The 17,244-nt window shown below is 40.7% G+C and overlaps 1 protein-coding gene across 7 annotated transcripts in view; it reads left to right on the top strand.

The window, feature by feature from the left end:
• The window catches only part of LOC149318509 (guanylate cyclase 2G-like), a 55,738-nt gene extending 38,648 nt beyond the window's left edge, over positions 1-17,090 (top strand). For all 7 annotated transcript variants that reach the window (XM_089509896.1, XM_089509897.1, XM_089509894.1 and 4 more), the window contains 8 exons: positions 570-747; positions 3,147-3,287; positions 5,696-5,888; positions 7,592-7,766; positions 12,040-12,138; positions 13,032-13,123; positions 14,087-14,206; positions 16,658-17,090. In XM_089509896.1, the coding sequence (XP_089366022.1) occupies positions 570-747; positions 3,147-3,287; positions 5,696-5,888; positions 7,592-7,766; positions 12,040-12,138; positions 13,032-13,123; positions 14,087-14,206 (998 nt within the window). In that variant the 3' untranslated portion in view covers positions 16,658-17,090. The remainder of the gene's footprint in view (positions 1-569; positions 748-3,146; positions 3,288-5,695; positions 5,889-7,591; positions 7,767-12,039; positions 12,139-13,031; positions 13,124-14,086; positions 14,207-16,657) is intronic.
• Positions 17,091-17,244: the final 154 nt, after the last annotated feature.

The following is a 17,244-nucleotide window of genomic DNA, read 5'->3' as shown; positions in this document are numbered from 1 at the left end:
CGGATCCTGGTCAAGTTCAGATAAATTAAGCATAAGGCCTGATTTCACTGTGAATCTCATCAATATGGATGGCCCCTACACTTCTTGAAATTAAATACAATGTGAAATAATAATCCCTCATCTGCACGATCATTAGTGGATGCAAAAAGGCCACATCCATTAGAATGCTTTTCCTAGACCAATGTATCTCAACCTATCTGACGTTGGCAACATTTCCTCCCAGTACGCCAGGGAAAAGTGCTATATGTGTTTCCCTTAGCTACAATTGTGTTTTTTTTTTTTCTTTTCTGGAAGCATGCTGGGGACCAACTGTCAAAGGTTCATGGACTAACACCAGTCCATGGATCACCTCTTTGAGTAGCACTATGGTAGACCATTCTCCCTCCAACCCTATTCTGGGAAAGATAGGTTCAGTTCACAGACAGTTGTTGAGATAGAAATATCAGGAGCTGGATTTACTTCTTTAATACTGACACTTTCACCAAAGGTGCAACTTTCTAAAAGTAAAGGAATAAAAATGAAGATAATAACATTTTCCAATTTGATTGATATTCATTTGTTAATTCCAGAGATAATAAGAAGAATCAAGGAAGTGGACTCTCCTGTTCCATTTCGCCCCTCTATTGTGGCAGAGAAATGTAATGAAAGCATCATTGCACTTATAGAGGCATGTTGGGATGAACATCCTGAGAGGAGGCCAACCTTTTCTGATGTGAAGAGAACATTGAGAGAAGCTAGTCCTGAAAGGTGAATCTCTTTCTTGGGAAACTATATTTATGCGATAATTGGTCAGGGGAAAAAATAGCTTTTATAAATACAGTAGAGCTTCTCCTTAAATGGGGGATCTGTTCCGGACCCCCCCCTTCCGCGTAAGGCAAATTCTTTGTGTGCGCCACAGGCACATGTCCCATTCATTTAATTGCAGTGAGGCTTCCGTGTAAAGTGGAAGCCATGTATGGTGCGCCTGTGTATGGAGCAGGCGCACTGTAGTATGCCAAGGCCTTACATTTCAGGTAATATACTGAGGGCAGATGAGGGACGGGCTTTCTCTGCTATGGTGATTCAGTCGTGGAATACCCTTGCCTTAGGGTGTGTCTACAATGTAGAAATAATGCAGTTTGACACCGCTTTAAGTTGTAGCGCCATCCTATGAAATTCTGGGATTTGCAATTTAAAAAGGTGTGACAAAACTACAAATTCCAGGATTCTGTAGGATGGAGCCATGGCTGTTAAAGTTGTGTTGAACTGCATTATTCTACAGGGTAGATGCGCCCTTAGAGGTTTTATTGGTGCCAAGTAAAAACATGGCCTAAAGCCTTTGAGGTCTAATTGTTTTCATCCAAATATATGCATGTGTATGGTTTTCAACTGTTTTAACATTGGCGGGTTATAGACCGCCCATTTGGGGCAGTCTGGACTCACCCCTTTCCCTGGAGTATCGGGGCTTCAGCGGCTACACCAGCAGCCGCTGAGGCCCCGATCCGCCGCTTTTCAGGCTGCGGGGAAGCAGCAAAACGCCGCTTCCCCGCAGCCTGAAAAGGGGTGTCCTTGGGGCTTCAAGCCCCAAGGACACCCCGCGGCGGCGGGGAGGGGGAGAACCTTTCTCCCTTGCTTCGCTGGGCGCAGCCGTCTGAAGGCTGTGCCCAGCGAAGCAAAGCGGCGCCGTGGACAAGGAAGGAGCTCCGAAACGGAGCTCCTTCCTGGTCCGCGGAAAGGGCGCCCTAGGCGCCCTGCCGCGGATTGAGGACGTCTAGAGGTGGCGTGGCCGTGACGTCCTCACGGCATCGGCCGTATGGAAGGGTCGCCGCCGTTTAGTGCGTGACGAGCACGCACTAGGGTTAGGGCGGTGCGGAAGCTCGTCACGCACTAAAGTGCCGGTGTGTAACCGGCCATAGTTTAGTCTGTCTTGTTTTAATGTGCCAAAATTATTGAATGTACATTTAGTGCATTTCAGTTGTTCTTGTTTACTGATTGTATGCCATGTGGACAACAAGGATGTACAAGGTGTACTCCTGTTTACTGACTCCTCTATGAGCCAGCAAATGGAACTAATAGTAAACTGGAAATTAAGATCTTCTAATGAGCCGTCAGAGACATCCATCCGTCCATCCGTCCGTCCATCCGTCCATCCATCCATCCACTCACTCATTCATTCAATTTCTGAAATGCATCTTGACTTAATGAGTATTCAAAGTGATTTTTTGATAAAACCATAAACACAATAGCAAATAAATTTCTATACCTTTTATCAATGCACACCCTAAGCATTTTACAATGTGTAAGCTAATTGCCTCAACAACTGGGTACTCATTTTAGTGACCTATGGAGGGAGGCTAGGCTGAGTTGATCCTGACCTCTTGGCTGGTACTGAACTCGCAACCTTGTGGTTTGTGACTGACTGACTGCAGTACAGACATTTAACCACTGCACCACCAAGGCTCCTATAAATAAAGGACACAAATTCCAAATAAAGGCTAAAACAAAACTGATAAAATGCGTAATATTTCAGTAAATCTGGAGAATTTCTTCAAATCAAAGCACAACCTTTCTTGGACCTTATCAAAACACACTATTGTAGCACTACTATTCCACTTTAATTGCCATGGCAACAGCCTATGGGATCCTGGAATTTGCAGTTTAGGGAGAGCCAGTCAGAATTCTCAGCCAGAAAATTGTTGGGCCCCACTAAACTACAAGCCCCAAAATTTCACAGGATATTGCCATGGCGCTTAATATAGGAATATAATGCTATAACAGTCTAGTCTGTAAAAGCAAAGTGGAATAGTGTTCTGAAACCTAGCTGCTAATGCCAGTATCAACGAATAATAGTAAAATTATTTTATCAGTAGAGCTGATTTTGGCTTTGGTAAACTATTGTTCATCCAAATGCAATCTTTAGAAGATTTCCCCCCATCTAGCTCCCAATGTGATAAGCAGATTCTATGCTACAGTATATATGTATGATGGGAGACATGGGAAGGGTTTTAAGTAGAGGCAATCCATGGAAAAACTGGAAAGTTAATAGAACATTAAAGCAATTCGAGATACAAAAGTTCATTCTCTTACAAGGAATGTAAACAACTCTAGTAGAAATGAAAGATAAACACTGTTTCTTTCAATATTTACTTTTTGAACGTTTCCAAAAGCCATTTCAGTATCTTGGACAACATGGTCAATAAACTGGAAAAATATGCAAATCATCTTGAGGAAGTGGTGGAAGCAAGAACAACTCAGTTATTGGCAGAAAAGAAGAAGACTGAAAAGCTTTTATCAGCCATGCTACCAGGGTAACTGAAATCTTTCACTGTTCCTAAGTTATTGTGTGGTAGGAAGTATTCTCACATTAATTTCTGTTTAGAACAAGTTTAGTTGGAGAACTAGCTTGACTCATAATGTGGTTTTCTGTGGTCTTCAACCATTTGGTAGAATCCCAATACATTTGCTGTTGTTGTTATATGCCTTCAAGTCACTTCTACGTTATGGATGTCATCATACAGTTTTCTGGGCAAGATTTATTCAAATGTGGTTTGCTATTGCCTTCCTCTGAGGCTGAGAGAATGTGATTTGCTCAGGGTCACCAAGTGGGTTTCCATGGCTGAGTGGGGATTCAAACCCTGGTCTCCCAGAATCCTAACTTGCTTTGTCTTGTCCAACACATACACTTACCTTCATCCCTAACAATGCACAGACTACCTGAAGGAACCTGATGCTCTCTTCCTATAAACGGCACTGTGAGCTTAAAACTGGATAAGAGATAAGCTTGATGTTTGAAGGAGGCTCTTTGTAGTCACAAATGGAAAACCAAATTTTATTGCCTTGATTTTCCCCACTTGGCCCAGAGCCTTTGGACGGTGTGGCACAATGAATCTAATTAGTCTGCAGGCCTTCCTCTCATGTTGTCTGAAGACAACATGCACACCATATGACTCTAACATGCTTACCATGTGACCTTTTCTCTTGTGTCCTTAAAAAAAGAACATCTTTCCTTATGAACGAACTTCTAGTTTCAAAAAATTCCAGAGAGCACCATCCTAGCCTCCTTAGATGCAAGAGGAGGCATATGAAAAGTTCCATCAACACTGGAGTATTATAAGTAAAGGGGCAAAACAGATGACCCTGAAGTTGTGGCTTCATGCACCCCTTTCAGCAGTGGATCAGGCCCACAGCAACTGCATGCTGCGGGCCTGATCTGGGACTTTGCCGGCCCTAAAAGAAGTGGCAAAATGCCACTCATTTTGAAGCCAAAAAAAGTCCACTGTGCTGCTGCTGCTGCACTTCCTAGCTCTCTTTTTGGCTTACATCATCTGAACTCCATGCCAGAGGAGTGCCATAACACTGCCCGCTGTGCGGTCGGTTGGTCATTTGGTGTGACAGTGGACTGGAGGTGGAGTCGGAGCATACATCTTGTGGCTGCCATGCCCTCAGTCCACCCTGATGCTGGCCCTTTTGGCCAGTCTGTTTAGTCCCAGTGTTTCCAGGAGGGACAAATATTTACTGTGCTCAAGGTCCCCTGCTTCTTCAGATCTTAGAGAGGGAGCTCCCACCCAGATCTGCTAGATGATAACGTCATTCAAAATAGTTCAAATGGCAACATTAACAAAAGGCCAACCCCCCTCCCCCCACTTGGAAAAGCATTCATTTCAGAATTCATTTCTGACCCCTTTTGAGAGCTATTTGTTCTTTCCTCAGGAACTTGCTAGGCAAAGAAGAAGGGGAATGAAGAAAATGAATATAGGCCCAGTACAGATGGGCCGTTTGCACCTATATTAGGGCTCGATATGGCACATCATATATATGCGGCGAGCCCTAATATCAACACCATTCCATCACAAGGCTGTGGCCCTGTCCAAATGGGGTGCAGCCTTGTGACCTAAGGGCGCCCAATCAGCCACACGCCTCTGGGTGGAAGAGGCGTCATAGGGCTGTGTTGCAGCCCTTACGATGCCACAAAAAATGAGTTGCCTAGAGCAGTTGCTTTCGGATGGTGCGTCTGTGCTGCAGCATGCAGATGCTGCAGCACAGACATGGGGCTTACAGGGGCAGCTTCTAGCTGCCTGTTTATACAGGCACAGTGGTGGCGGCGCCTGTACTGTAGCCACTCACTCAAAACCATAAGGTTGCGAGTTCAAGACCAGCAAAAGGGCTCAAGCTCGAATCAGGCTTGCATCCTTCTGAGGTTGCTAAAATGAGTACCTAGACTGTTGGGGGCAAATTAGCTTACAGTTGTAAACCTCTTAGTCACTGTTTAGGTGGTATGAAACGGTATATAAATCAAGCTTGTTTATTTTTTGTTTTTATACTGCCCCATAAATATGTAATAAGAATTAAGAAAAGAAAAAAGGGAATAGCAGAAAGAGAGAGGGGAAAATGTAGCCTCATAGACTATCAGATTCAGCCCCATATGAGGGGTATTGTTCTAGTCCTGAGGGGTATTATCCCAGAAGGATTACCTTCATGAGGGATAAGGTTGATAGATATGTGAACTGCTGAATCTTGGGTAGGTTTTATGAATGCACACAACCAAAACAAAACCTCAGAATATTTTGGCTATAATCCTGCACCCATTCCATAGGAAATAATTTTATGTACAAGGCTGGGTGACAACATGCTCTAATTTGAAAGACCAGCCGTTTTCTTCTGACGTGAATAAGAATAAAAGAAATGGGGCATTATCTGTCACCTGTTCATATTTCAGCTTCATAGGAGAACAACTTGTTGCTGGGAGATCAGTAGAACCTGAAAGTTTTGACTCAGTCTCCATTTTCTTCTCGGACATTGTGGACTTCACTAGGCTATGCTCCCTCAGCTCTCCGCTGCAAGTTGTCAATCTCCTCAATGACCTATATAGCCTGTTTGATAATATCATTAAAATATATGATGTCTACAAGGTAAGCAAATAGCATTCATTCTGAGGAATGTATGAGATTTATTTTAAGGCCATCTGCTTGTTCCGCTCCTGTGAACCCCAGTCTATTTCTGCTTGACTGGTCAGCAGCATTCAGAAAAAGAATGTGAGAGAATGTGAGGCTTGGATGATATCTTACACACTCCAGATGAGCCTCACTCACTTGCATTAAGGAAAATGTAACCTGGATAAGAATATACAATAGGGAAGGCACAGCCCTCTCTATGCCAAAGGTAGTAGAGCCAGTGTTCACAATATCTAAGTGCTAGTATGTTTTTATTAGAAGGGACGACAAATGTTATCTGCCACTCCCTCAGACTTACCTATTCCTTCTGAAGTTACCTTTAATCCACATAGAGGGATGGTGGATTAGAATTTTGCAGCAACAACATATTGCTATGAGCTAACCTATTATAATGCAACACAGGCAAGCATTTCATGCTTCTGGTAAATGGTTTGCATCTCTTAGTGCAAAATAAAACTGCTAGAACTGGTTCATTAATTTCAAGAAAGGCCTTGAACCATGTGATTTTCCATGGCATCTCAGTGTTTACTTGGGATGCCAGACATATTATATAGTTTTTAGGGTATTTGATGACCTGACTTAGGCAGCATGAGAAAACAAATTTTCCAAGCCTTCTAGTACCTGGGATACTGAGACTGTTGTGTTTGCAGTAATGTGTGCTGTAGCTGGATATGTCACAGAAAGGCCCATCATTTGCTGCTCCTATTGAGACCCACAAGTAGGTTTTGAGTGAAGAGAAGCAGGTGACAGAGCCAGCTAAGTTATTATTGTTTGGAGATTTATGAAGACGTTTATACATCCTCATATTCCTGGTCATGCCTTGGGAGGATGATAGAGCTTTTGGAGTCCTGGTTTTAAAGACTGGAGAACAAGAGCGTTGTTATTCTATCTGGGAATGTGTGTGCAAAATAGTTTCTACCAGCCTAATATGATAAATACTAGGCCAATCTGTCAAGTAGACAATTCCAGTTGTGGCAATAGAGAAAATGAAAAGGGACAACATATTATAATGTATGTAACATATTATGACAGTATAACCACCATTTATGCCGACAAGACCCCATGTTCATGGGGAACTTGGGGAGAAAAAAAGTATGGGTGTACCAAACTGCTTCAGTGTTCTCACAAAATGTACTAAGATGAATTTGAATAGTTTAATAGAAATATGGAAAATCTAAATGACAACAATGGTAATGAGGAAGGCAGGCAACTACTCTACTCTTTGGGAAGGTAACCATCCTGGATGAACAGTGGGGATATTCCCCTTTGGAATGGCGAGACATCCAAAACTTGAGATTTTCAGGATAAAACCATTAACTTTCTCATGAAGGGAGTAGACATTTATTCCACTCAGTAAGGATGTTTATCATTAACTATACGTTAACATTGGCCATCTGTAGAGTATCTCTTGAGATAATCATGAAAGAATGATGAGAAATTCCTTTCATCTAACCATTTTGAATGTGTGTCATATGTAGATTCTCTTCGGAGGAGGCAGGGAAGGTTATAATTTCTTTGTGATTATTAAATCCTTTCTAAGCATCTGAAAACCAAACATCTTTCCCCATGTCCTACTTAGCACTTGTCATTAACAGCTATCTTTGTTGCTGTTCATAGCCCACTTTTATGCAAGCACTAATTATTGCTTTCACTGTTTACAGGTTGAAACCATTGGCGATGCTTATATGGTTGGTAGTGGCCTCCCCATTCGCAATGGAATAAAGCATGTTGAGGAAATTGCTACTATGTCTTTGCACTTTCTCAGTGCAATGATTTCCTTCAAGATTAGGCACATGCCAAATGAGAAACTGAGGTTGCGCATTGGTATCCATACAGGTATTGTTGGTATTCATTCAGGACATCAGTTTTGTCTGAACTTGATTTTAGAGATTTCCTAATTAAATTATTTGGATGATTTAATTAGTCTGCCAACAATATACAGGTCAGTCAAAAAGGTGGAACCTGAAGTTTATTTTTCATCCTTAATATTAGTGAATTAGTTGGTTAAATTGGAAGTAAATACCAATGAAAGTCATCTAACATATATTCTAGTATAAAAATATTTTTCATTTCTGTTTGTATTATGAACTTTTCTGGACAAAAAGGAACATGTTAATCATACTAAACGCAGGATGACAAAACTTTGATGATCCCTATCCAAGCGTGTATGTCTATACATTGATGAATTACAACAGTGAAATATGTTTCAGTTTCAATCTTATGGGATCATGTTAAAGCAGCTTAACTTGTATTGCAGGTGTGAGTGGGTGATCTATTAAGCAACATTTTGCATTGCACCAGTGACACCACTTACCAGAAGCCTGAAGTATACATACAAACTAGGCATGTTTTAGAAAAGAAGGATGTAGGCAAATCAAAGAAAAGTATGTAAATGGAAGAATGAACCATGTTTACCTAGTTTGTGTAACAAATGCTGCAGTGCATTGGCTAATAAAAAGAAATATCACATTGGCTGGGATGAAAAGCAAGAGGCTGGACTAGATTCAATTTTGATGTGACACAGCAAGCTTATTTTACATTCCAAAAAGCACCTACTTCCAGTGTTAGTGATAAAGGTGTTACACTGAACCATATCTAGTATGAGTTATTTTTCAGTCTCATGAATCTATGTATCTTCTTTATCATACATTTACATAAAATGGTACCCTTTCCTGTTTTGCCTAGTTCACATTTATTCCTTAGAACAGATGTGGGCTTTCTTGTGTGTCTTCAAGTCCTTTCTGACTTATGTTAGAACTCTTAGGTGAATCTCTCACTGTGTTTTCTTGGAAGAATTTGTTCAGAGGGAGTTTTTCCTTGCCTTCCTTTGAGGCTGAAAACGTGTGACTTAGTCAAAGTCACCTAGTGGGCATCCATTGCTGAGTAGGGATTCAAACTCTAGTCTCCCAGTACTGTAGTCCAACACTTAAACCATTACACCACACTGTCTTTCGGATGTGGGCTTTGTTGTTGCTAACCACTCTAGAGTCTTTTCTAATAAGTCATGCCTTCTCATGATGTGGCCAAAGTATGACAGCCTCAGTTTAGTCATCTTTGCCTCCAGGGAAATTTCAGGCTTGCTCTGTTCTATGACCCATTTATTTGTTCTTTTTTGTTGTTTACAATATTGTCAGCACTCGTCTCCAGCACCACATCTCAAATGAATTTATTCTCTCTTTGGTCCCAAATACACCGCAGAAATAATCCAGTTTGAGACTGCTTTCATTGCCCTGGCTCAATGCGAGGGAATTCTGGGAATGGTGGTTTTGTGAGACATTGAGCCTTCTCTGGCAGAGAGAACTCTGGGGCCGCAACAAGCTACAGTTCCCTGGATTTCCTAGCATGGAGGCAAGGCATTGAAAGCAGCCTCAAACTGAATTATTTCTGCATTTTTTTGGACCTTTGTCCATTTTAGTTGTCCAGCTCTTGTATCCATACATAGTAATGGTGAATACAATTGCTTGTACAATTCTAACTTAGTTGTATATTTTTGTTCTTTAGGAGCTTTTCTAGTTCTTTCATAGCTGCCCTCCCCATCCTTAGGCCCAATACAAATGGGCACCAAGTGCCATGTTGGCGCCGAAATTAGGGTTGAAGAAAGCATGGCAAATACGTATGGATGGTGCCATCTTTACGTTGTGCTGTCCATACGTGGTGTGCATTGATATGTCACATGCACACCACGTCCAAACAGCACAGTGTGCACATGACATCCCCGCATCACCCCAGGCTGCTTATGGTGGGCTGGCGGCGTCTCTGCAAGGAGCTCTGAAACGGAGCTCCTTTGGGGAGCGGATCGTTCCAGTGGCAACCAGACGGGCGTGGGAACAATCCTGAGGAGAAAGGGGTTACCCCTTTCTCCTCTGTAGGGTCGGGGTGTCTGGGGGCATGAAGCCCCAAGGACACCCCTTTTATGGGTCATGGAGAAGCGGCATTTTGCTGCTTCTCCATGGCCTGGAAAACGCCGGATAGGGGCAGCAGCGCTACCAGTGATGTTGCCCTGGCCCCAATCCAGATCGAAAAGGGGCGGGTGCAGGCCACCTCTTTGGGGCGGTTTGTACTTGGCCTTAGTCTTCTTATGATTTCTTGACTGTTTGGCTGCAGTTCCCATTCTGTGCAATGCTTGATCCAAGGTACAGGAACTCTTTTACTATTTCATGTCCTCACCTTCTCCTTCATGGTCATTATTTTTGTTTTCTTTATGTTCAGCAGTAAGCCTGCCTTTGTACTTTCTTCTATGACCTTCATAAGTAGTTGCTCTAGGTCTTCAATGTCTTCTACTAATAGTATGGTGTTGTCTGCATATCTTAGATGGTTGATGTTCCTTCCTCCAATTTTCACTCCTCCTGCTTGTGTCCAAGCCTGCTTTTCTTATAATATGTTCTGTATACAAGTTGAAAAGATAGGGTGAAAGGATGCAGCCTTGCCTGACCCCTTTTGCCAATTGGAACCATTTGATTTCTCCATGTTCTGTTATAACAGTAGCCTCTTGTCCTAGGCACAGATTCTTCATCAGGACTATTAAATGTGTTGGTACTCCCATGTCTTTAAAGGCATTCCATAACCTTTCATTATCTATGTAGTCAAAGGCTTTGCTGTAATCTATAAACCACATATAGATTTGCTTTTGTAATTCCTTGCTGTTCTCCATTAGCCATTATATGTTTGCAATGTGGTCACTGGTTCCTCTTCCTCTCTTGAGCCCAGCTTGGACTTCTGGGATTTCTCTCTCCATGTATGGTTACAAGATCTTGAGCATGATTTTGCTTGCATGGGAAATTAGTATTATGGTCCTACAGTTGCTGCAGTTTTTGTGTTTCCTTTCTTGTGGATGGGGATGTAAATTGATCATTTTGATTATTTGTTTTCCACATTTCTCTTAATGCAGCGTCACTTTTTAGAATTTGGGGTTCATCTTCATATGGCTCATTGGAAAAGACAGTAATACTTGGTAAAGTGGAAGGAAGGAAGAAATGAGGGAGAATACACTGCAGGTGGATTGATTCATTTAAGAAAGCCATGACCCTGGGTTTGTAGGACCTGAGCAGGGTGTCTGATGATCTGGGAATAATGAAAGTCTTTGATTCATAAGGCCACCATAAGTCACCATAAAACCAGAGTTGACTTGGTAGCAACAACATGATGGGTGAAGCAGAAATTAGCTCAGTCTAGCATTCTTTGGGGGAATCTCAGCCAACAACAGAGCTATGTGATGTTTTGGTAGACTGCAGTCTACCTCCTGCCATCTACAGTTCAGTCTTGTGCAGTGGGTTTTGTTAATCGACAGCACAGTTCCTGAAGCTAGCAATCCAATGCCAAAATCAATTCATACTCTACAACAACATACTCTACAACAACTACAAGAATCATAGCCTGGTGAAGGATTGGGGCGATATTAAAAACTTTAGGAAAAGAGGTAGACACTGCAGGTGATTTATTTATTTAAAGAAACCATGGACATGAGTTTGCAACACCTGACCAGGACAGTTAATGAGTGGGGCTTTGGGAGGTTTCTTATTAATAGTGTCATTATAAAACAAAGTTGACTTCATGGCAAATAACAAGAAAAACAGCAACAAGAGTTTTAAACATTGGCTTTTGTTAATCTTTCCTTAGAATATTTGACCCCCTAGCTCCATCCCATTGGAATTTGGACCCTGAGAACCTACGTAAAATAGAATGTGACTCTAAGGTTTTGAGACATTTATCTAAAGAATAGAAATGCTTCCTAGAAGAGGACAGTACAGATAGAAAAAAAGAACATAGATATGGTCCCTTCCATACATGTTTCCATATTACTCATTTATAGCACCATGATACTTCTTTAATAATTGTGACTTCATTCTATGGAATTCTGGGGTGTATTGTTTGATGAAGTGCATAGGTTTTTTGCTAAAAAGCAAAAGATTATAGATGTACTTGATCCCACCAGTGGAGAATTCTAACTACCTAAGATGCAGCCATGACAGGATGATATCAAATTGATATAATTATACCATCTAGGTATACATCCAAGTTCAAGGTGTGCCTATCAATTCCAAACCTTTAATTATATTCTTTCTTTCTTTCTTTCTTTCTTTCTTTCTTTCTTTTGTCCTTGTAATTACAGGACCTGTTGTTGCAGGGGTGGTTGGGATCACAAGACCACGCTATTGTCTGTTTGGAGACACGGTGAATACAGCTTCAAGGATGGAAAGTACCAGTTTACGTAAGTTGTGTTCCTTTGTATATTACCTATTATTGTATATTACGTATGTTGCGTTCATAAAAGCTGGGTTCTGAAGTTGTTACAGAAGTAAAAAGAAAGGTTGATGTAATCTGTAAAGGTCCATTTATTAATATAGGTTGCCTCAAAAACCAAAGTGAGTAGTCTTTAATACTGTATTACCAGTTTCCTGTTAATTTTACCTTTATAAAGACCATGAGGTGTTATTGTCCAAGCTGAAATTAATTAGTTTCTGCATTGTTGTTGTGCACCTTCAGGTCAACTCTGATGTATGCCAACCCTGTCAAATCTATCAAGGGCTTTTCTTGGCAAAGTTTAGCGGCTTCTTTTTCCGGCACGGTTGTGACGCCGCAAGGTGCCAATGGCATTCTTGCAGCGTCACAAGGGTGCCGAGAAGTGCGGACGCTAGGCGTCCATCATGTCAAAATGGTGGTGCCCATGTGTATAGGGCACCACCATTTTGATGCCCTCATCACGTGCGAGGGGCGTCTAAAAGCGCTACTCCTCGCACGTGACGACGGCGCCTCTATGGGCCCATCCATAAAGCGCCTTTGTTTGCCTTCCTCTGAGGCTTAGAAAGTGTGACTTGCTCAAAGTCATCCATTCCATGGCCAATTGGCTATTCAAATGCTTGTCTCCAGAGTCATAGACTCAAACCACTGCACCATACTGGCATACCACTTTATTTTTCCTATCTATAAAATCTGGGTTCTGTAAGAGTTAAGTAGTAGAAACATAAGCGAATGGCCATATCCCTTCAAGCTAGATTATTTTAAATGCTATCCTTTCCAAACTAATGTATACAGTCAATGAGCAGTAATATAAATCTCTTTCTCTCTCCCTCCCCATTTCTCCCCACTCTCTTTTCCCCATAGCTCTCCAAATCCATGTCTCTATGATCACAGCAAATGCTCTCCAGTCAATTGGAGGTTATGATTTGCAAGAAAGAGGGACCATAAAAATTAAGGTATCTGAGGGGTGAAGTAGACAGCCCATCAGGAGCAGCCAGAGGCCACTCCAGCTCAATTTGGGATGAGCCTGGGCCAGGACCATGGCGACCATACAGCTCGCTTCCAAATGGGTCTCTCACTGTGGTCCCAAGTCAGCCGCCACCAGGAGATGGATTTAATTGGTTCCTTTTTGTGGCAGCTTTTGGCTGTCTTTGGTGGCCTCGGAATGGTTTCTGGCCACTTTGGGGGCATGTGTCATGCAAATGCCACAGCCCAAAAGTGGCTTGAAGCAGCTTTTTTTGGCCCGTGTGTTTTGGGCCGGAGTTTTCTTTGAAAGATTTGTTCAGAGAGGGTTTGTCTTTGCCTCATTCTCAGAATGAGAGACTGTGACTTGCTCATGGTCCCACCTCTTGCCTTGGACCAAAAGAAAGATTACCAACATCACCACATAATTTCATATTTAATCACTATGGTCTGCCACAAGCAAGGTGTGGGTGTACTGGACCAAGATGCCTTTACAGTGAATAATCTAATTTACCACAGGCTGGCATAGCAGCATTTCAGAAGAAGGAAGTGTGTTAATAGCTATTAGCATTCAGAAAGGAAAATTTGATGGCTGATTCTACCAATAATTTAACACTGTGTATGAGGTTGTAGGATCTTAGTATCACAGTAGATGAAGAATTATCAGAGACTTGAGACATGAACACATCTGGGACAGAGTTTGTGTAGTTACTTTTTAAAAAGTAATTTGTTATAGCTATAGTTACAAGGCTCCCCAAAAATAGTTAGTTATTGTCCTTCTTAGAATTTTAAAAATAGCTCTTCAATTGCCATAGTTTTGAGGAAGAGTTTGGACGCTAGCAGAAATGGTGGCAAACTCCAAGCCTTTAATATCCCTAAGAAACTTTCAGCCATTTAAGAAGTTGTTTTTGTTGCTGTTATTGTGGACGACTCTGTTCTCATATTATTTCTGACAGGGGAAAGGACAACAAATAACATTTTGGCTCAGAGGAAAAACTGGCTTTAACATGCCTTTGCCAGAATTCAGTGATGATGTGAAAACTCACCCAAAGAGATATGTGGAAGTAGGACAGTAGGTATGCATCGTACACAAAAATGTAAATTTAGACCATTGAGGAAAGTTGATACAAATGTGGAACATGTGAAACCTCAAATGGTGAGGTATCAGTGCTTCACTGTGAACAATATCTACCTATTTTGCAATATACTATTATAATATTATGGAGCAATAAGAAAGACTGTTTAATATGTTTGATGGAGACACATATTGCCTCACAAACATTATTCCTCTTTGTCATAATAACTCCTGTGTAGGGGTGTAGATAATATTTTAAAATATTCAAAAAATGGTCAAGAATGTGATCCTCCAGTCAAGGAAAATCCTGGACTAAAGAAAAGCTATGCAGTTTGGGCCTTATTCTGTACAAAATACGTGTGTGTGTGTGTGTGTGTGTGAAGAAAACAGCATTTTTACACAGAAAATTCCCTGATGTTTGCACAAAAAGTGTGCAAATTGGGCACAGAATAAACCCCAAACTGCAAATAGTTGTCACAGCAGGAACAAAATAGCTAAAATTACTCATTGCTTTCTTTGCTTTCTTCAAGAATGAAATCAGTAAAGATGCTGTTAGAGACCTGTCTCCCATATTATTGCATGACTACCTTGTATGGTTATAAATGCTTGAATACATGTTATTCCCTCCTAGAGCAACATAGTTCATACTGCAAGTAAACAGCTATGATCCTATTGGTCAGCATAGGCAGTGCAAGGCTATGACAGTGGGGAAAACTTCAGGAGACAAAGCTGCCAGATTCTGAACTTGGGAGCCATCAGGTTCTTGACAGTGATGGCTTTCACTGCTACTGTACCAAAAAGAAAGAAAGAAAGAAAGCAGTCCTAGCTCTACACCAAGGACTTTATTACATGGGGGAAATTGAGGGTTTAAACAGTAATTTTCCAGGAAAAGTTACGCAATCATGGTGAGGATTTTTACATAACATTGCAATTGCAGGGAAATCCCATGAATGATTTGTTGCTGGCTATTCCCTAGTTATTCCCAAGATAAGTCCTCTCTAACCACAATGTGTATGAAAATTTCCATCACAATTTTCCCAGGGAAATGACTGTTTAAACACCTGATTTTCCCCATGTGTGATAAACTTCAAAGGCACGAATAGTATTTTGGCTGATGTGACTAGCATCATATCAGCAGCAAAACTATTCATGTAGTCATGATGATGCTGAGATTTCATTAGATTTAAAACAGGATATAAAATTATTATTATTATTATTATTATTATTATGTTTTGTTTTTTAAAAATCAGGGTTTGGTCAATTCTTTTTTGTTTGTTGTTCTAACAGATCAGGAATATAGATGCCATTGTAAAAGATGGGATATGGTGGGGAGAAAAGAGAAATGAAATTGTCAGTGCTACTGAAGTAACTCCATTGACTGTCTAATCCAGTACCATTGAAAGTGGTGGCCCATAGATTAGTTCTGGCCCATGAGCCACTGTTGCCAGTCCATGGCGAGTTTCCTTGAAAAAAAGGAAACAAATGTAGCCAATGGGCATAAATATGGTACCAAAATTTGGCACTATTCCCTAGAACATTGGGAAAGAAACCCTGCTGCTCCCTAACATCTTATAGCTTAAGACACATTGGTCTAAAACATTGCCCCCCATGACACATCTAAGTTGAGTCGAGAACTATCACGTTGCACCACAATCATTTTCAAGCCCAGGTGGTTATCTTCAGATCACAGTGTACTTAAACATATATTTAATTCATGTATCTTTTACCTTGGTCTTTCTTGGATCATAAAGCATTTAGCATTTACATTTCTATACTGCTTCACACTGATCTCAGCCCACTCGAAGCAGTTTATAATCTGTAAGCCAATTGCCCTCAATACGCTGGGTACACATTTTACTGACATAAGGATGGGAGGCTGAGTCAACCTTGGGATTGAACTCACAATCTTGTGGCTGCAGTACCAACATTTAACCCCTGCACTACTAGGGCTCCTATAACATACTTTCTGAATTAATTTTAGGGCCTACGCTGTCCCCTACCACTGACATATTTGCACGTGTCCCAGTTCTACAAGTGGTAAGGTTAAAATTCTTCAAGCCCTTTAGGCCTGGTAATGATATATATAAACTCTCAGTTAAAATTAACAAAAATCACTGTGGTTCTAAAACCCTAAAATACCCTAAAACTAAAACAAACAAAACAATCATGCAATTGTCCATATATCTGTGTCCAGATACTTTTATGTAGGCAATACACACATGGAATTTAGAGATTTACATACAGAGACACTTACTGATCTTTACTTATAATGATTTAATTCATGCTTATGAAATACTGAGAACTGTATTGAGAGGTTTCTGCATATTAGTGTTAATTTACACGCTCACATTGTTGTAGAAAGTCATAGCTTTAATCTCTTATTGAATGGGATGCTCTGGGGGCAATTGAACAACAAAAGGATGACTTATCGGTATAATATTGCATTTCCCAGAATGAAGACCCCATGAAAGCAGAAAATCAACAACCTTCAGCACCTGGGTTATCAAGAGACCAAGGTTGTCAAGAGATCGAAACATCTTTGCTTCATTTTCCATGAAGAAATTCTTCCTTTTCAGTGGTCTAAATGGTAGCTAGTTTAATACTAGATGTGGAAATAGTATTAACTGGAGTCCAGATTATTCCTCAATGGTAGTTTTAAAAATAAATAAATTGACCTTTGCATCCAGAATTTCATTTTGTGCACTGCATATTTATGTTAACATTTCTTCATAGTGATATTGTAATAATTTGCAAACATCAAATGAGAATTTTACAGGATATGAACTCTAGACCCAGATTTAAATTTCCTCTAAAGGATGGAGAAATTGAATTTATTTTATGATCTGTTTATGTCATTTGAAAGCATAAAATAAGCATGCTGTTATCAACCCAAATTAATAAAAAAAACTTCACACAATTATTATATATGGCATTATTTTCTCAGATCCAAAGAATGGAATCTCCGAGTGACTGGAAATAAAGAATGCATTACTGTTATCAGATGATATATCTCTCTAGATATTTATTTTAACATTTGAC

This window comes from Sceloporus occidentalis, unplaced genomic scaffold, assembly GCF_023333645.1.
Source record: "Sceloporus occidentalis isolate IW3139 unplaced genomic scaffold, rSceOcc1.0.p SCAF_2, whole genome shotgun sequence".
Taxonomy (NCBI): Eukaryota; Metazoa; Chordata; class Lepidosauria; order Squamata; family Phrynosomatidae; genus Sceloporus; species Sceloporus occidentalis.
The sequence above is the reverse complement of the archived record's forward strand: the minus strand, read 5'-3'. Positions and strand labels throughout refer to the sequence as shown.